We start from the raw sequence: 20,588 nt of genomic DNA on the forward strand, positions 1-20,588 counted from the left end.
TGATCAACAAGCAGTTTGGTCGACGCAGATATTCACCCTTCAAATCTAGTCATTTAACTTTCTTTAACGTCTTCTAGAAGCAATGTCTACAAACAGAGCTAATAATGAAGGTGTTACTAGTATTAAAGGGTTAGTTCTACCAATTAATGGTATGGAGTCATGCAGATAGTTTTAGTTTGATGTGCTCTGGCTTTGAGGTACTTGCCTCTTAACCTCAGTCCAATAGAGATGAATGGAATTAAGTGCTTACAAGTATTGAAAACTCAACTTTTCAGATCTTTGAAGGAAAGTAATCCAAATAACTGTGACCTGACCCATTTAAGAGATTTCTTCATGTCTTATATTTCAATGCTGAATTCATTTGCAAACAAATTTCACACTTTTTGGAGTAAACACTTAATAAAACGTTAAGTGTTCATGTACACACCATAAATGAAAAGTAGAAAAAGTCAATGTAACTTCAAAATTAAGATTTTAAGACGGTAAAACTACCAGCGATGGGTCGTTTTGGGTGCACGTTTTTAGATTTAGTTGAAAGGTTTAAACTAAACGACCTACATTTTCTACAGAAAGGGTTTTTGTAATGCAAAACAACCGTTGTGTGACCCTGCAGGTGTCTGCAGAGCTGCAGCAGGAGGTCCTGATGAGTCTGATCCAGACAGACCCAGACATCATCGACTATCTGCTGCGGAGGAAACTCAGGTAACCATGGCAACCGGTCTTGTCAAAAAAAAAGTCCCAACAAGATTTCCTTTTTTTTTTTTTAAACTGTGGTTTTGAACTAACTGCGGATGCTACACCAGACGATATAATATAACATATTTCCATCCCTTCATATAGCGTCAGCCACCTGACGGCAGAGAGCAGCAGTGAGTCGGGGGGGCGTCGGGATACAGGGGCGTCTCTGGACTCTGTGGGAGCCTCCAGTGGGAGTTTGTCCCCGCTAGAGCCACCGTCCCCTCTTTTCCCGCCCAAAAGCAACGGCAGTGAGGGCAGCCTGACCAGCGAGGTCTTCCTCAACGTGCTCAAACTGAACCAGAACAGGAAGCGCCAGGAAACCAGATACGGTAGCCTTATGACCTATATGATCAATATTTTTTTTAGACGTTCTCCCTTTTAAATTTGACCATTTTCATTGCAAAGAAAAAAATATTTTAACCAATATCAAATGTTTAAATATAACAATTAAAGTACTTTAGCGCTCCATTAAAAACATTAATGAGATGTAACCGTATCCAGATTATTAGACTTGTTGCAACACAGAGAGGACTCGATACAGCATTTATATTGTTTTTTTGTTCAGGAATAGAAAGGGAATGTTTTCTCTCACAGGAAATTTGGTACCAATCATACGGGACATGAAGACAAACTTGAAAGAATTCCATCTTCAGTAAAATTTAGGAAATAGACCATGATTACCAAAATCCTGAATAAAGAAACTGAACTTCTATTGAGCCATACACAAACTAATGTGTCAGAATGTTTTAAAACAGGAGTGTACTGGGATGATAAATGTGGCCACAGCACCACCTAGTGATGGCAGACAGAAAGTTGGAGAAGTTGGAACTGTAATAGAGTAATTCCATTATGTACTGTTTTTAACAGTTACACATTATTCTTTTTTAAAGCGTGAAGTCCATGGCTGCATAACATTCACAGAAAGAAGAATACTTATTATATAATAAAAATCCTGACTTTCTCCTGCAAAATTGATAATATTTTTGATGGTTTCATAGTCATTTTTTATAGGTCAAGTCTTAGCATGATAATTTGTTGAACTCCAAAGAAAAATTCCTCGTATGTGTCCTCATACCTGGCAAATAAAGCTGATTCTGATTAAATCTTGAAATTGAAGTTCTAAAAGATTTTGCCTTCCACTGTCTTGAACAATTTGTCATTTATTTTTTGCTGTTAATCCCAAAAGAAAAAGGGATTATTAGATTCAATTCAATTTTATTTATAGTATCAATTCATAACAAGAGTTATCTCAAGACACTTTACAGATAGAGTAGGTCTAGACCACACTCCAGAATTTACAAGGACCCAACAGTTCTAGTAGTCTCCTCCAGAGCCAAGCAACAGCGCGACAGTGGCGAGGAAAAACTTCCTTTTAGGCAGAAACCTCGGTCAGACCCAGGCTCTTGGTAGGCGGAGTCTGACGGGCCGGTTGGGGTTAGAATGAAGAGTGGCAATAACAAAAATAGAAAAAATAAATTTTACATTATTAGAGGTTTGCTCAATGACTTTTAAAGGTTCAAACGTGCACTTTTCTTTCTTGTTTTCAATCCTCCAGGTGAGGCCCATTCAGGGAAATCCATCCGCCACATGCGTCAGTTCCACTCCCACCACAACCTGCTCAGCCTGGCCCAGCCCTCCTTGTCTTCCATCTCCAGACTCCCGAGTCAGGACCAAGACCCCCAGGACCGCCGGGCCCCGCTGGGCTCTGCGCTCAGCTTCAACCTGGGCGGCCTTGGCAGCGGCAGCTGCTCCAGCCTGAGCGCGTCGACGGAGAGCAGCATCTGGGTGAGACAGACGCCAAACGAGGAGAGCAAACCCTCGTCGGTGTCTAATTTCTGGGACTTCTTCACCGGGAAAGGGTCGAGCTCAGAGACGATGGTATGATGAAGGCCAAGAAGAGAAATATGAAGGAAAAGAGGGTGTTTTTGCTGTCAGAAATCCCCAGGGCCCAGTTTTTCAAAAGTGATCCAGTGGGAGTTTAGATCACGGATTGGATCAAATCTTGGAAATGGGTTTTTCAAAAGCAAAAGAGGGATTCTGAACTAAGATCAAAGCATGTAATCTGATCTTATATTTGATCTGGATCAAACCTGCCCTTTGGTTTTTTTTAAACTTAGAACTCGGATGGGATCACTTTGATCCAAAAGCAAACAGGATTATCCTGGTCCAGTTGGGATTTTCTGAACTGGGTAAAGAACAAATTTTGCTCACCCGACTGCAACAGGAAAAATTACCGATGGAGATACATCTCCTAAAGGCAGAGCTGGAAAGATCTGGTATCTGTCCTGTAAAAGATTTTTGACTTTGGATAGTATTGTTTTTGTTTTGTTATTTAAAATTATAACAAAATAAGGAATGTAAAATGTTTCTGTATATTACAGTGTTTCTTAAAATTAAAACCAAAAATGGCTATTTGTGGCCACCAGTATTTAGCCTACCTGTTGTTCTTTGCTAAGCTAGTAGGCTACACTGTTGGTTCCATTTAACGCTCTGGAAAACAGGATGTGATCATCCTGAAATTTGGTATTTGGATCACAATGCTGGCTAAAAACTGGATTTCCAAATCCGGATGAATTTGATCCAGATTGAATGTTTTGAAAAACTGGGCCCTGAAAATTGGTCAAATTTCCTGTTACATAAATAACACCCACACAACTGTTGATTTACAAAAATAAACGAAACACCCTGCGGCATTTACATGCACGACTCCTTTTTTTTTTTTTAAACCCTAATTTCCTACTTGAAGATACGACTTTAAGCGAGCAAGTTTTCCTTGTTGGAAGTTGTAATTTCACACTTTTCTGGAACGCAACATGCGTATGAATTGGGACACTGAAGAAGAAGGAAACGTCCGATAAAATGTTTCAAAGATGTTTTGGAAAGTTTTGCAAACTTTTAAGCAGAACTCCCTCCTACCAAGACACGGACGCCAGTGAATGGAGGAAAAGAGACTAAATAACTCTGTTTGTGAAGATTATATAAAAGTGGATGCAGTAATATTTGTAATGTAAATAATGTGTACATGATGTATTCCTTTTACACACACACACACACACACACAACATCTTTACTACCTAGAACAGCATAACTATGTGTAGCTATATGGACTCTACTAACACTTGAACTATACCGGCACCATATCAGACTCCCTTTGCTTTTCCCGTAACCTGCAATAATTAACATCAGCTGTCAAGAATTCAAAGCCCCTGAAGACATCTCTGCAAAAAAAAACACAACTCATTAGAGCCTGAATGCTTAACTTAAAGAAAAAAAGCTTTTATTGATGTCCATGTAGGGACAGTCAATCCTTTTGATTCGTAGTTCATATATACAGTTTGTTTTTGTAACAGCATTTATGCTATATCTCAACATGTAGTTATGTCCTTCACATTGAAATGTAGTCATTGAAATGCAATTGAAATAAGAGTCACACTAGATGTATACAAGCCATTGTGGTTTAGATCACGTTTAGCCGTTTTAATCTTCTGAACTACAAATCACCATATCGCTGCTGACTGAGTGCATAAACCAGGGATGGAACCAGCAAGTATTTTCATTGTCAATTAATCTGTTGATTGTTTTTTTCAATGAATTACTCCAAAATATCAGAAAATTGATTTCACTTCAAAGTGTGTTTTTATCAGACCAATATTTCTAAAGCAAAAATGTATTCACCTTACACGGATATACAGCAGCAACTCGACTTTAAGGAGCTAGAATCAATACAAAATTTGGCAATTTTGCTTGATTGATTATCAATATTTTATCAATTTATATCACTTTGTTCTGTTTTCGACGCTTCATTAAATTCCGTGGCTGGATGCTCTGAAAAACTTGTCACATTTGAAACCTGTTCACCCTCCCCAAAAGAGACGGCGTGCATTTATCAACTCTCAAAATCAAAAGATTTGAAGGTTTACCATCAGGAAGTTGCCCACAAACAGATGACAAAGTGGTACATACCATATATCATATGTGAAAAGTCCCATGAGGCCTGAGTTACCAGTACAATATACTGTTCATGTCCCCCAAATTCAACCAAAAGAGAGCCATCTTTTAGCTTTGCTTTTCTTTGGGAGTTTTGCAATACGTCATGAAATTTGGACTCTGGAGGATCCAGACAGAATTTGGAGCTATGATGGAAGTACTGTCACAAACACACAGATGTTCACCAGCTGAACAGTGGGACCCAAACATCAGCACACTCCACTTAGCATGCAACGCATTTCAATCTCGATGTTTTTTTCTCTCTCCTTATTTCTTAACCTAATCATCTTGGGAACCTCTGATCTGGGCTGTTTCAAAGGTTTTTCAATGTCTAAAATTTAATGTGAAGCAGCTGGATGTCTAAAAACATTTTACCGTTCAACCAAATTTTGCCCCTAACATCTAGATCTTTTGAATTAGACCCATTTGCAAGAAATGTAAGTCATTTAACGTCTGTATTCAGCATCTTTAATAATATTACAGGATCATCTAGGATAGTTACCTTCCTTTATCCAGAGGAGGGCGATATTCACCACTTAAGATCAACCTTTAATCCTCTAAGTGCTTGCCCTATCATCCTCAGACTCCTGTAATGTTGGTCAAATGTGTAATGTATTAAGTTTGGGGAATAGTGCCAAACAACTAGACACTGTATATATGTTTCCCTTTGTCCTCCTTGTAGTATAAAACCACGTTTCCATTGTTGCACAGAGATTTTCCCACATCCTAATGGTGCATTGCTTCATCACAAACACAGAAGTTGTGCAGTCTTTCCTTCCTCTCAGCAGGTGAATGTATCGTGTTCTATTTTGGATTCCTTTAGGAGAAAACAAGATAGTCTTTTTGCTAGTGACTTGTTTTTTCTATATTGTTGTAAAATCCATCAAGACCTAAATAATGGACGTAATAATAATGGACCACTTACCTGCAGATAATAAATGTCAAACTGCCCAAGTGTGTCTTTGCTTTTTGTTGAATCTGCTTGCAAATAGGAGGGGTACATGTTTTCAGTTACAGCACTGAACATAATAATCAATGTAAGTTTATTACATGACTTTAATCTCAGAACTCTGAGAAAAAAATCAGGATTCTGACTTTAATCTCAGAATTCTGGGAAAAAGGTTTTCTGACTTTACTTTTCTCAGGTCATATTTGCACTTTGCCATTTTGCCTCAAAAATGTGTAAAGTATATCGAATAAAATCCTACTATAGCAACTTGAAAAAAGTCATAAAAATGTCCTAGTATAGAATGTTAAAAAAGTCAGTATAGTGTGTTGAAATTAAAAAAAATAATTCATTCAAGAGCATGTCGAAGACAGTCATAGGAAAGTATGTTAAAAAAGTCGTAAAACAGTCATAGAATAGGTGCCAAAAAAATTCAGAAAAATATATAAAAAATTAATAGTATAGAATCTTGAAAAATGTGACAAAAATTCAGTTTAGTAAGTCGAAAAAAGTTATAAAACGTCAGTTAAGTATTTTGAAAAAAGTCATAGTATAGTGTTTTAAAAAAGTCAGTTTAGTACGTCATAAAAATTGATAGAAAAGTCATTGTATTGTATGTAAAAAAAAAGAAGCATAGGACATGTTGAAGAAAATCATAAAAAGGCAGCACAGTATGTCAAAGAAAATCATAAAGTCATATTATAGTAAATCGAAAAAAGTTATCTCATAGTACATCGAGATAAATCATAAAAAGTCATATTATCGTATGTCAACAAAAGTCATAGTGTACAAAAAAAAAGCCATAAAAATAGGCAGGTCAAAAAAAGCCATAGTATGTAGAAAAAGCTCTATAAAAAGCTCTACAATTAATTTTATAGTTTGTTGAAAAAAGTCATAAAAAGTTACAGTATGTCAAAAAACGTCACAGCTGTCATAAAAGGTCGTAAAATAGTGCTAGTATATCTTGTTGAAAAAAAAAGCCATTGTATAGAATGTTGAAGAAGGTAATTTAAAGCCATATTATATAGTACATTGAAAAAAAAAGTACGGTAATTGTAAAGTAAGTTGAAAAAAGATAAAGTGTAGTAATTAGAAAGAGTTCTTAAAAAAAAGTAGTAATCTAGTATGTCCTAAAATGTCAGAGAAAAGTCATAATGTATTACTGTATGTCAAAAAAATAATAAAAAGTAATTGTGTTGTATTTCAGCCTAAAAAAAAGTCCTTTAGCAGTTAAGCCGTAACATTGTCATAGTCTATCGTGACATCCAAGGGAATAGGTTTACTTTCAGAAGTGAGGAAAACACATTGAAGTTCAAATGTGACCTATGGCCCTTCGCTGCGTGTCATCTCCCATCTCTCTCTCCCTTTCCTGTCTATCCACTTTAATAAAGGGAAACCCCCCCCCAAAAAATCTTTAAAAAACGATGTCTGCACAATATGTCACTCGTCTCTCTAATACATTTATACGAAACTAGCAAGGAACCCATTGAGGTGAATGTTTCACAGAAGTAATAATGAAAGAATTAGAACTGCCATACAACACATTATAAATATTGACTTTAATTAGTTCACCTACCCTACTGAATATGTCTGGAAACATAAAAAAACGGCATTGTCATGTTAACCAATATATGGATGAAATATTTCTATCCCAAACAACATGAAGGAAAAGTTGCAGCATTCGTTTCAGCTATGAGCAACATCTCCAGATCTTCCTTTCAGCTTACATTTTGTTGATGAAGAGTAATAGTCTTTAGACTTGTTTTTCATACTATCATTTAATTTTTGTAACTTTATGCTATAATATTTAAAGTGCAATGTGAATTAAAATATAGTACAATATAAAATATGGCATGAGCCAGAAATATGGACTAATCATCACAAGAAAGATGGTCACAATACTGGACTGGAATTACTGCACCTTCACCCAACCTGTTGAAGCATTATAGAAAAAAAAATTCTAGCAGCTGTTTAGGGATGTAGAAAATTAATAAATGAATTAAAATAATAATTTTAAGTCATGCTATTTACTTTAACCTTTGTGTTGCCTTCCCGTTAACCATGAACTTGTCCTTCCCTTTTTTTGTGCTTTTCCAATGTTTTAGTTTTTTTATTTATTTGTCACTTTTTCCAGCTTTTGGCACTTTAAAAAAAAAAAAAAAAACCTGAGCTGGTTTACTAACAGGTTTTACACTTATTCTTGGAATTCATGGTCAACAAACCTCATTTGTATCAAATTATACATAAGTTTTTAGTTAAAAAGGCAGAAATTATGAATTATTTTGACTAGTAGTTAAGATCAGAGGATGTTGAGTGGCTCTCAGATGGGTAGATGTCAAAGTTTAGTTCGAATACTGTTTTGAAACCATACAAAAATAATTAAAATGCTATAAGATTAAATAAAACACCCCAAAAAATTAAATGAAAGTAATCATTAATGTTACCTGAAGAACGTATGGAATCATCCATGTTATTTTTGGGCAATTTGGGTGACAGAAATCCATATTTCTGATATAAAACACTTTGAAACTGGTCAATTTGACCAGAGGACAACACAAGGGTTAAATAGCGTCATCAAAACTGCATGTAAATCCTTCATGGTCTAAATCTTTTGTACAGACTTTGTACTTTGATTAACAACATAGAAATACAGAAGACAGTCAAGATCGTTTCATCTTAAAAACCAGTTTGCGTTTTATTTCAAACAGTTTGGACACCAATAGAACCAGCTGTCATTCCCAAACTTCACTGCATCTACATGAATTCAGAATGAACTTCAGACAGCAGCATGAGCAGCGGCAGCAGCCCCCACGAACACCGGACAACTCCAGAGAAGGATCCAATTCTTCGTCCTTCAGATCCCTTCGTAGCAAACTAAGAAGCCCCAGGAGTTTTAATCGTTTCTGAAGGAGTGGAATTGTTTTAATCCTTAGTTTATTTGGAATAACATAAATAATTAGGTTTGTTGTCTGTTAGGCTGCTGTCTCTTAACACATGAGCTAGTTACAATGTACGCTATCAGTGTTAATGACACACTGAGTCACGTTACGCCCATTACATACTGGGTTCAAAACACTTACATTCTTCATGAGTGAAAAGGGGGGGGGGCAATGTGGACGTACAAAGCCCTGAAGGGATATTTCAGAAGACAGAACTGAAACTGTTAAAAGGAAATATCCACCCCGCCTTTGTCAGTTTATTTAATTAGTGATTTGGTGAGAAAGGGTTGGTGTTTTCCGATTTCCCCCAACCCAGCTCCTCTACTTTCCCATAATATCTACATGAAATCTCTCAGATGAGAATCTCCTTGGTATTTGTTTGGTTAATGTTAGCGTAAGCTCTAGAAAGAAGCTCTCACTCTATGCAGACGACATTCTACTTTAAATCATAAATAAAATCAACAAATGGTTGTTGATTTGAAACAATATCAACAAGCCTCTGATTAGGTAAATAATCACAATGTTAATGACCAGTTTAATGTGGCACGAGTGGGGCCCTGGATCTAAGTAATGTGATTTTTGAATCCAGTACATACTGAAACTCAACACCAAGCACTTGGTCCGATTAATAGTCGTTTTTGTATTTTTTGACAAAATGTCATGACTTTACTAATTCATATAGGTTAATTTCATTATACAATGACCCTTCAGAATGTCCACCTTATTTGTGAAATTATTTTTTTAAAAAAACCCAAAAAAAACCTAAGTAAGTCATTTAGCTTTACCGATACTTATATTTAAGGCTAATATCAATGTTAGAGACAATATATTTGCTTGTCTCTCTCTTGCCTCTTAGCAAGATTATGTATTGACTGGAACATTTTACTAATGAAAAATAAATTCCGTGGGTCTGAAACAACTTTCGAAATAACCTCATGTCAACATATCACTGCCATTTCTGTACTGCAGTTATGTATTGCTTGGACTTATACGCAATACCAATACCTTTGTAATAAGCCAATATTGGCCTATCAGGACTCAAGTAAAGTTATCCAAAAAAAAAAAGTGGTAGCAGTATTGGAACTCAGCTGTTACAATAGAACCACTGTTGACATTTTTTTTTTTTTAAATTAAAAATAATAAAAAGGTTTTCAAACTCTATAGAAGACATTTAGAATTTTGAATAAATGTTTCAGTGAAACCGCTATAGTCGTCTTTTAATGCTCTTCAACATTGTGATTATCAACAAAAATTTTCAAGGTGCCATCAAGTCATCTACATTTGACTGGTTACTCACAGAAAAAAGTAAACTAAACACCTTTAAATATTATATAAAACAGGCTGAGAGACAAGAAGAACCAACCAATAGGATTTTTCCTTTAACACAGTGATACACACAGGGCAGTTTTGGTCAGTTTCTCTCTCCACAGCAGTTTCTTGTATAGAGTACTTTTAGTTTTCTTCATAGTAGGTAGTCAGTTTTTCTGTGTATTATAGTGTGACCGGTCAGGTTAAATATGAGCTCATTAACTTTGGGGCTGTTTGGTTTAGGCTGCCTGGGATGCCAGAACGGTGGAGCTTGTTACTTAATGAGCACCAGGCATATTGATTTATTACCAGAACAAAATGTATTTTGAGACATAACATCCACATTTTTTGATATAGGTTTGCTGATTATTTCAAGCAAGCAATTTATATTCCAATAATAATATCTGTATTTATGTACACATCAACATCTCTCGTTACACACTCCCAAACTGAACCAAAACAAATCTTTAAATAGGCTTTCCGGAGCTGCCTACACATGAATGGTAGACTACTAAAATTAGTGAAATACATCAAAAACAAGTGAAACATCTAAGAAAAAAAAAGATAAAAGACATTCATAATATTAGTATTTATAGTATTTAAATGAAAAAAAGAGCCTTGTTTCAGCCAAAATGTTCAACCAGTCTTGTTGAATACAGACACATTTACAGTTTTAGAGGCCAATGAACTTCATTTCATCAAAAGACCAGCTATGTAACCAGCTTCGAACTGAAACTGTGAACTTGTATCCCCCAAATAATGCGCTGTTGTGCTTGTTTTTGTCGATTTATAAGATGAATTAATGAAAACTCATTAAAAGGCTTAAAATATGATCACATCACTTGGAAAACACATGAAGGTAGCTTATAAGAGTCCACAATTGTTGGGGCATGGCTATAACCTGTAAACCAGGCTGTCTGACTTTTAAAAAATTGTAGAATTGATGGAAAGGAAATGGATTGATTGCAAAACAGATTTTAACAGCATGTAAAACATCTTCCTTTCATGAAAATTAGTTGAATTTCGCTTTTGTGAAAAAAAGTTGCTAAGGGAGTGTGAAAAGTCGCTAAATCAAGCAACAAAGTCGCTAAGTTGGAAATGGTACAGCCCAATCAGGGGGGGGGTTTGAAAAGTTTTTATTTTATATATATTGTATTTCCCGATTATTTCCCAATTGGGTATGTAGGGTAATACTGAAAATTTAAACATACAATTTGGATAGCCAAATATTTATCAAAAATTTTTTTTTTAGTACCTCAAAAATTTAATTTTCTTTTTTGGGGAAAGGGCCAAATCTTAGGGGGGGGGCGGATCCCCCAAAAACCCCCGTAATTCGAACATGAGGCATAACGAAAGGCTTGTGATGTGGAGAACCAACAAATTTTGCTATCTTTAAATTCCATGGGGAGCAGAAAAAACCCAAAGCTTTGGGTAGCAAAAGGGGAAAAAAAAGTGGTTTCGAAGCCCAACCCCTTAATAAAATAAAGTTTTTTGTCGTCGAAGGCTCCCCCCTTTAGACTTTAAGCTTTTGAAAAAATAAGTAAAAAAAGTAGCCATTCTTGAAGAATTTTAACGACAGTTCTGGTTTGTAAAAATTTTTTGCCAAACAAAACTAAAAATAGGACTGATTATGAGTTTGGATATAAACTAAATCGGGGCAACAGATTACCCTGACAACCATTACTTTTGCTCATCCAAATAAAAGACTCCAAAGGAAAGAAAACAATTTCAGAATAATAGTAGTTTGTTACAAATGAATGTTGTAAAAGTGCTTTTCTTGTTTTAGCACGAGAGAGCGAGCAACTTTCTATTGTTGAGACATGCCCAACTCCATATGGTGTTTAAGAGGTCAAGCAGCAGCAGCAGGACTGTTTTTATTTTACTGTACATTTAACATTCAGGTAATAGTTGACCCATTGCCCGGGCCACTCAACTACTGTAGAACATAAACACCTTTAAAGGCTACGGCCATGTTTCCATTCTCTTTCCATCTGCTGCAGCTCTCTTACAAAGAGTGATGGGGCGAGCTTGATTGTTACCACGGACAGCCCAGTTGGGTGAACAGCTTGGTGGTGTAAAACTTACTTTAAAGAGTCTAAAAAAAAATGCGTTTGGTTTGGTTTGTGTGTTATACCAAAAAAAACAGGAGGTGGTAAAGGAGGTTGTTGCCCATCAGTCAGCTCGAGTTAACAGGTAAAGGCTTTAAAATGGCTCCGGTTTCTTCTTTCCTTAGAAAAATGAAAACCCATTTGAAAGCATTAATTACACTACTTCATCTCAGCATGAATATGACTCTTCCTTGCAACCATCAGAGCTGAAACGATTGGTCGATTAACTGATATTCCACCATTGTTTTTGATAATCAGATAAGAATTAAAGTTACTTATCCAGTAAAGATGGCAAACACTTAAAGGCTATAGATTCTCAATTTTGTGAGGATGTGGTATTTTTCTCTTTTTTATATCATTGTAAATTGAATATTCTTTGCTTTGTAGGAGAAAACACAAACTTGGAAAACATCCCCTTCATCTGCGAGAAGGTGAGATGTGTACCTATTACTGATTTCTGACGTTTTAGACTTTCAACCATTTCAAGATTGAATGTCTGTACATCTAAGATGGTTATTATTGATGCCAACTGTAATTACCATTACATCTACTGAAATAATCGTAAGTAAAGTGGCACATTTTTTCATAGATACTACCAGTTCTCCAAGCTGATCACATGTAGCTTATTTATGCCACTAATGCTAGTTTGATTTATTTTCTACACATTTTTTAAGAAAAAAAGCGGAGGGAGACGTTCAGTTGTAGATTTCTGTCTAACCAACAATTGAAAAAGCTGTTTGAATTCACAATGAAAAGAGACGGAGAAAAGCAGCCTCACGTTGGAGAAGGTGCAAATGTTACACATCTGTATTTGTTAAAATAAGATGTGTCGTCAAATCAGAAGTTGTTACCATCTGGAAACTTTTCATTTTGTGCTAGAGCTTCATTTTAATCCTTGTGTTGTCCTCCGGGATAAAAAATAAAGACCCTTTTATTACCACCGGATTCCCCACTAATACCAACGTATTAGTTTTACACTTATTCGTGACCAATAAACCTCATTTATACGAAATTATACCTATTGTTTTTGTTTTAAAAAATGCTAGAAATATGAATTATTTTGACATACAGTGTGTTGAGAGAATCCCAGACTGATACATGTTTTAAAACTATTTCCTTGAAATTGAATAAAACACCCCAAATTAAATGAAATTAGGGAACTGATAATTAATTATACTCAAAGAGTGTTTCTATAGGAACCACCTGTGTAATTTTTGTGCAATTTGCTTGAAAGATAGCCACATTACTGATAAAGAAACTTTGAAAACGGGTCAAATTTGACCCAAGGACACTAGAAGGGTTAAAAGATCTGGAGGAGAGAAATCCATTTCGTGTCTCAGCAGTTTTTGTCATGCTGCATTAATATGCCACGCCATCAACAGACAGTGGAAGAGCTCCACATGAGTAAACCGTTTCAGCATTACTGACAGCTCCAATTTAAGATTCTGGAGGGAAAAGCGGGTTATGTAAAAGGTCTGACTGCCTGCCAGAGCTGCAGCTGCAGGAGACATGCTTAAGCCAGAATGGGAATTTGCCGGTGTGTGATTGGTGGCTGATATAATGAGGTGCACTGCACCAGCTGCAGCATCGGCAGACGTATGGAGGTGTTTCCTGTTCTCCGGGAAATAAAGCATTAATATGGAACAAAAAGGACAAAACACTAAAAGGCAGACATTCAACCTGTACGTAGTGTGACAGTTTGGGCGTAAACTTAAGAAATAAAAAGTATTTGTCTTTGAATGTGTCCCTTTAAAAACAAAAAACAAAAAAAAAGGTACAAATGTGCATATTCTGGCATTTTATAGTCATAAAATGATAAAACATAGAGAGACTGTGCTTGCTGTCAAAACCATGAAAAGCCCGCTTGAAAAAAAAGTTAGTTTATATTTATCGTTTTAACCGCTGTGGCACAAAACATGACCCATAACATGGCACGACACACCAGTTACTTTAAAACTAAAACTTTTACCAGCCACTTTTACGCACTGGTTTGCGAGCTAGCCTTTAAAAACTGAAACAGGACCGTTGGTGAACTGTGAGGCTCATTGTTTTTGTCAATTTTCACTGAAGAATGTCCAGACTGATCAAACTGACTTTAACTGCAAAGCCCCTCTTTTAATGTAATTGTATTTTTGTACTGCATTTCGTGTTTTTTTTCCCTCTCCCATTTGTACTTGTTTTTTTATACACAAGATCATTTCTTGGTAAAAAAAAAAACATTATGAGCCTCTTTTGGATTATTCCACATCTCTTTGGTGGCTGGTTTTCGTTTCACGCTCTGTAACACTATGTGTTATTAGCACCACTTCATGATACAAACACTGCAAACTAGCAACTTCAACAAGCTGCGCTCCAAGTACACGTTGAAGATTTTTCAATCACTAAAGGCTGTGTCAGTGGTTTTGGCAGGTGGGGCTTTTAACAAGGCCGTCTGATATTAGTTTCTCCGTCTGCAGAAGGATTTTTGGGGAGTGAACGCATGGTACCTGTGTGTTAGCCTGAAGCTAATTTAGCACAGTATATTATAAACACAAAAAAAAGGCTAAAGAAGACTGTGATGACACTGGTGGTCACGGACAAGCAGGATAGCAATCCTGTGTCTCATCTGAAACAGTTGATTTGGTTACTCTACATCATCTCAACAGTCCCAACTGGCTTTAACCTCCAAAAAGGGATCATGGTGGACACGGCGATGTCAGCCTCTTGGATTGGTGTTGCTCGGTCTTCCCAGTGGCCCCAGTGCAAAGCGAAAGTTACAGATTGAGCCATCTTGTTTGTTTGTTTTAAAGTGCTTTTTGCAGCGTGGGCTCAGAGGATCTGAACGGTTGTAATCCAGGAGGCTGGCATGCGACCTGCACGTCTTAACCGATCCGAGTGGCGTTCCAGTGCAAAGCTCCCCCTGCTGGATATAAAGCCCGGACACTTATGCGGGCCTACTGGGCGGAGTCGGTGGCAGCCATAAGAGCTTTCCCCTCTGTTGAGTGACAGTCTGTTGGGAATTTACCGCTGCCTGGTTCAGTCTCTGGACTGGTAGAACAGGATGTATCCTGACTCAGAGTTCTTGGAAATGTCCGACGTCAGACCGTAGAACTCCTCGATCGCCTGCGCGTCGATTTTCTACAAGAAAAGAAAAAAAAGATAAATTACACAGAAGCAGAGTGTGAATATCCGGTACAACTTCACCTACTTACCAGGTCCATGGAGAAAGAAAAAACAACAACGTTGTTGGACCAATGTATTTGTGACAACACTCTCTACCAATTTCCTTGTTAATTTGGCCTCCTTTGTTCTTAGGACTTTTTTTTTTTTTTTTTTTTATAGGATCGGGTATTGAGAAACAGTTCCAACTTGGAATCTTTTCAAAAAATTAGGACTCCAATGGAATCAATTCTTTATTAGAATCATTTAGGAAATTTGGTTTCGAATCCGATCGTTGGTTACAAATTTAACACGAGCAACTTTTGGTTTCCGTAGCGACCAGGGGCTTGTTGTGTTGCAGCCATGGAGCACAGTAAGCAGCACTCTAAAGTGTGGCTGAAAAAGCCCGGTAAAACTGTATATCACCATTGGATCAAGATAAAATGTTACTCTTATCTTTAAAATAAGCATGTGACCCGTTTCAACTCCACCCTTCAAGAACTGGGGATCGATAAGAACCAGAATCAAAAGTAAGAATTGGAATCAGAATTTTTAAAATAATAAATCAATGCCAAACCCTATTCTTTATCGACGTAAAGGATGACTGCAATGAAGGCCACAAGATGAGATGCATTGGTCTGACAATAAAGTTGTCCGCAGCCAAGCTCCACTTAGCTCAACCCACCAGAAGGCATGTTCCAGCCCTGACTGTTTCTCGTTTGGTGTCGCAGCTTTGTCCAAAAAGAGAGAGGGAGAATGGTGCTGGAAAAACAAAATTCAAATAATATACTTTTGGATTGGTGGTGAAAGACAAGTGGCTACAGCTTTACAGAAGTCAGGCAGCTTCAAATGGACCCAAATAGAAACAGATATAACTTATAGGGAGTAAAAAAAAAAAAAAAAAAAAAAAGCAAGTGATCCAAAGCTAGAATACAAGCCAGTGAGATGGAGAGGGAGAGAAAATCTCCACAAACCATAAAAAAAGATTAGTTTGCGTTTTTGCTCTGCAAACTCAGTGGAATCTTCCAGAACTGGAACAGCTTCTGGACCACATGTTCAAGCTGGCCTCCTTCTCATCGTAACGGAAAAACACACTGGGGATGAGGATCAGCTTTAGACATCAGTCCTCGATGACTGGGACGGAGCGGTTTCCTCTCTATTCACACAGCAGGGCGACTTCCCCCACTGCCGGGGAGATTACAAGGAAAATAAACCATTTCTTATTGGGTGAAACTAGAACCACGCTGGACTGGAGCCATACTTGGATCAGAAAGGACTAACAAAAAGTTAGGGAGCTAAATATAAAGAATGTAGAAATGTTTGAAAAACGTTAGCCACATTCATATTTAGGTGAAACAAATGATATAATGGTATAGTCATTTGTAGGCCGTAGAAATCTGAATATTTTGGGGATAGACCAAAAGTAAAATCTAATATGAAGAACTTAATGTTTTAACATCAAATTTGAATATTACAAAAGTCTATTAATTTCTTTAGAATGTAACTGAAGGAAACCACTTTGGTATTATTCTCAATTTAGGTTTTCATTAATGCTGTGGTTATCTAAACGATTATTGGACGAGCTTTATTTTACAGGTCAGTTACTTCAGAATAATTTCCTAGGATGTTTACTAAAAAAGGACTACATCATTTTTGGAATACACAATATAGGAGGATCATTTTTTTGTTATTGTATATCAAATTCATTATTAGCATAGAGAGAGTTTTGGTTGGCTGAACATGCTAAAATGTAGTTTTTAATCTATAGGCAAGAATACAACTTAGATGGAGGATAAAGTTTCCAATAGTGAAAATTAATGGATATTTACTGAAAAAATAAAGGAAGCGTTCTTTCCAAGAAATTCCTCATTGCCCTGTAATGAGTACCAAACTGTGTAGTTCTTTCCAAGAAACATTCTAGGGAATTATTAGGAGGTTATTATTAGGTAAATCATAGACCTTTGAAAGGAATCTACAGCATCTGATTGAGAAAATAAATTCATGCAAGGATTTTATTCACTTTCTTTGACTTTTCTTACGTTGCGTTTTCCCTCTTGCAATGGCCGAGGATTGTATTTTTTTAAACAGCACTGCAACGGAGTGTCCATTGGTCTCTAATGCAGATTATACTTCACAAACCCTGGAAGGTTTAACCATCATGACTGCACAGTCAGTTAACCGCTGATAGCTTGATTGCTGTGGCATACCGTTCTTTTTGGCGGAAGAAAAATAAACTGAAAGGTTACTTGGCCCCAGCTGAAACACAGCAGCATGCCGAGGCTTTGGCTGTGCAGTGAAGTGGTCGACTGCCAAAGACTTAAGAGCTACGTCATACTTTTGGCAAACACTACATACAAGTAAAGCTAGCCTATAAGTCTGATTTCATGTACTTTAAATTTGTTGCAGGGTTGGAGTTGCTGGTACACTCCCTTAGTTGGATTGACACATCGTCACATTATCTTCAATATCACTATGCTAGTGTCTTAACAGCGTGCCGAAAGGTGAGCTGAAAACAGTTTGCAGGGGTGCTATCACAGATGCTAGAAGGACGTCCAACTGTGTTGTTTTCATGTTTGGCTGACATGTTTTCTCCAGTCCCCACATCAGAGAGGAAAGCAGATGGTTTTAGAGCAGAAGCTGCAGAGGATCGGCAGATCATGGCAACCGACGGATAAATCTTTTTTGAGTGAAACACTGACATTGTTAATAGTTAATTAATGGTAAGTTAAGTTAAACTAGCCATATGTTTTGAAGTGGTAGTAGAAGTAGTCAAAAGCGAAAGGATGACTACAAATGTGTTCATCTAACCTTCTATTTCTATAATCCTATCGGGATTGCTAAACCCCTTTTCTGACTCCTCATTATTTAGCAAAGGTTAAGGTATCTAGGTTGGCCTGTCAAAGGAAATCCAGACCCAACATTGTATGTGCCAGGATCTACACTGAGTCTGGAAGGACGGCTATTTGAAATTCCTGTCTGGTTTGGATAAAATGGGATTTTAATCTTTGGAATTTGTTCGGATGTGCGTTAAAAGTGGCAGAGCGATATACCTTTCTTATATAAAATTCTGCTCCTTTATTCCATTCATTTTTATACATACATATTGGTTTTTATCCTTTGGTATCATCTTTAATAACCTATCTTGTTTTATTCTGTAATTGCTATTGCCAATGTTGTCTCTTAATTCTATTGAAACTTAAAGGGCTCGATGAAGTTATCATTTTAAGATGTATAAAAAGAGAAAACAAGGCAGATTTAATAAAGAACACCTTCAATTATGCAAGGTGTCAGTATTTTTTTCTATTCACTTTCCAACATTATCAAACTAATCAGCTGTACTTGCAAAACTGATTTAAGATCTTGCTACAGAGCAACAGAGAAGAATAAAACCTAAATATAAGTTTAGAGTTTAGACCTGAAAGCAGTTCATCTCTGTAAAGTTGAACAAAATAAATGATTGTGGTTGTGGGGAAAGAAAGAGGGAACTGAGAATAAAAAAAGAAAATCTCTCTCTCACCTCTACAATGTCGTCATCGAACAGCAGCCAGAAGCCGTGGCTCTTGACGATGGTGATGTAGTGTCCGCGGTTGGGCCCACTGCGGAGAGGAGCAACCGCAAGTGAGACACATTGTAAAGATAATGCACACACAGCTGATGGGGATTCATGGTCTTTATTTCCAAGTAAAGATTTAAACTTTAATGTTTGTCAAGGCAACACTAGTGAAACAACATGAAATAAATGCTCTAAAAACCTTATTTAGAGTCTTTTATGTAGGGATGTTTTGGATAATCTATGTGGAATTCTGAAAACGTTCACAACTGTGGTCAAGAGTGTGGAGATGTGACAACCTTGCAAATAAAAACAGTCCCATCCAAATGCTTAGTCCTAAAATGAATTGCTAATATCAGATAATTTATCAAATGTTAACGAATTAAAGCTTTAGTGAGTAACTTTTTTTATATTAATGAACATCTCTTACATCCAAGCCATTGCCAAATAAATTGTTACAAAAGGTATTTAGGACTATCAGAGCCACACAACTCTCTAATTCTCAGTATGGCTTTGTTCAGAAGATAGAGTCTTCCAGCGACTTTCTCAGTAATGCTATTTATAGAAAACGGTGTCATAATAAAGTATCTGGAGCGCTTAAACTCAAGTGAAGATAATGACCTCTTCTGAAGAGTCCATCCTGTTTTTTTAATCCTCCGTGTCCTCCTTGGCTACTAGCAATTGCGTGGAGGAGGGGTGGGGGTGGTGCACAATTACGGAAGACTTGTTTCATGTCGACAGGGTTGTTGTCAGTGCTTTGAATTCCTCATGGGTGCGACAGAAACTACGCACTGTAGCTTAAATGTTTTAGTCAAATGACAATGACAACTTCACTACATGCAAAGAGTTGATTATTACCAGGAAGTTAATCCTGTATTTTGTTTTGGTGCTGATCAGATTACGAACCAATTTTAAAAAATCTAATTGATTTGTGTTTTTGACAAACAGCGGATATAACCCCCCCCCCCCCACACACAGACGCTGCAGGTTTGCAATAGAAGGAAGGATTCAAAGAAGGTAAAAGAGGAACATACCTGCCACAGTGTACGACCACAGCCACCAGGTCATACATGCGGTCGGGGTTGGTGGCGTCCCCGGACGTGTTGAAGAGGCGGAGCTCCAGGGGGAAGACGACGCGATAGGACAGTTTGGTGTAGCGGTGCAGCTGGTCCATGTATTTAAAGCGCTTCAGGTGGAGGGCCAGGATCATTGGCAGCTTCTTTACCCTCATCCTGACATGGATGAGAGAGACGATGAAACTAAAATCCTCTCGGAGCTGAACCATACACTCAACTTTTTGCTGTAAAGAAGTTTCAAATTACCAAGAAAAAAAACAACAACAACACATATCACAAAATAAAGCACATGGCTTGGATAAAGGTCAGTGGAAACACATACTAGGAGAGAATAACAAAAAAAACAGACAGCGAGAGGCATTTGTCCCTAAGAAGAACTTTAAAGGAGGGCTAAAAGCTTTTGTTTTTAGACGCTTCCTCCTGAGTTGGCCCAACCTTTGGCTCGCGCTCTCGCACCATTCTGCTCAGTGTTAATGTGAGGTGCAGTTGCTGTTACCAGTATGGCTCTTTCAAGCTAATGGATATGACTCAGGGCACTTAGCAAGCGCCTAAAAACGGTGGCTGGTGTGTATAAAAAAAACACACAGGAAAGACACTCTCTACCAGTTGTTATTCTGGTTAGAGTGATAATTTAGCAGTGTCGTTTCTTGTGATCTGAAGACAAACAACGGCCAGCGGTGATACGGCTGCCGTGCAACGGATGTTTATATGCGGCTTGGCCAAAATCAACCCAAGTACCCTTGACGAACTTGTCAGAATGGTTGCTTTAGTAACATCAGATGTGGTTACAGAGTTACC

At 37.2% G+C, this 20,588-nt stretch overlaps 2 protein-coding genes across 5 annotated transcripts in view; one reads left to right on the forward strand and one right to left on the reverse strand.

Moving 5' to 3' along the window:
* The window catches only part of arhgap36 (Rho GTPase activating protein 36), a 62,477-nt gene extending 56,801 nt beyond the window's left edge, over positions 1 to 5,676 (forward strand). For all 3 annotated transcript variants that reach the window (XM_032499424.1, XM_032499426.1, XM_032499425.1), the window contains exons 10-12: positions 614 to 702; positions 841 to 1,067; positions 2,294 to 5,676. In XM_032499424.1, the coding sequence (XP_032355315.1) occupies positions 614 to 702; positions 841 to 1,067; positions 2,294 to 2,622 (645 nt within the window). In that variant the 3' untranslated portion in view covers positions 2,623 to 5,676. The remainder of the gene's footprint in view (positions 1 to 613; positions 703 to 840; positions 1,068 to 2,293) is intronic.
* usp12b (ubiquitin specific peptidase 12b) overlaps positions 1 to 20,588 on the reverse strand; it is a 32,840-nt gene that overhangs the window by 1,182 nt on the left and 11,070 nt on the right. Inside the window, exons 8-10 of one of the 2 annotated variants that reach the window (XR_004326781.1) lie at positions 19,749 to 19,946; positions 18,682 to 18,760; positions 14,559 to 15,143 (exon numbers count right to left, since the gene is read on the reverse strand). Coding sequence is in view for 1 of the 2 variants with exons in the window: in XM_032499441.1 (XP_032355332.1) it covers positions 15,042 to 15,143; positions 18,682 to 18,760; positions 19,749 to 19,946 (379 nt within the window). In the remaining variant the exon portion in view is untranslated. Of the gene's footprint in view, positions 1 to 8,343; positions 15,144 to 18,681; positions 18,761 to 19,748; positions 19,947 to 20,588 lie in introns of those variants that run through there. The other variant, XM_032499441.1, reaches the window with a different exon arrangement.

The sequence above is a fragment of the Etheostoma spectabile genome, chromosome 19, assembly GCF_008692095.1.
Source record: "Etheostoma spectabile isolate EspeVRDwgs_2016 chromosome 19, UIUC_Espe_1.0, whole genome shotgun sequence".
Taxonomy (NCBI): domain Eukaryota; kingdom Metazoa; phylum Chordata; class Actinopteri; order Perciformes; family Percidae; genus Etheostoma; species Etheostoma spectabile.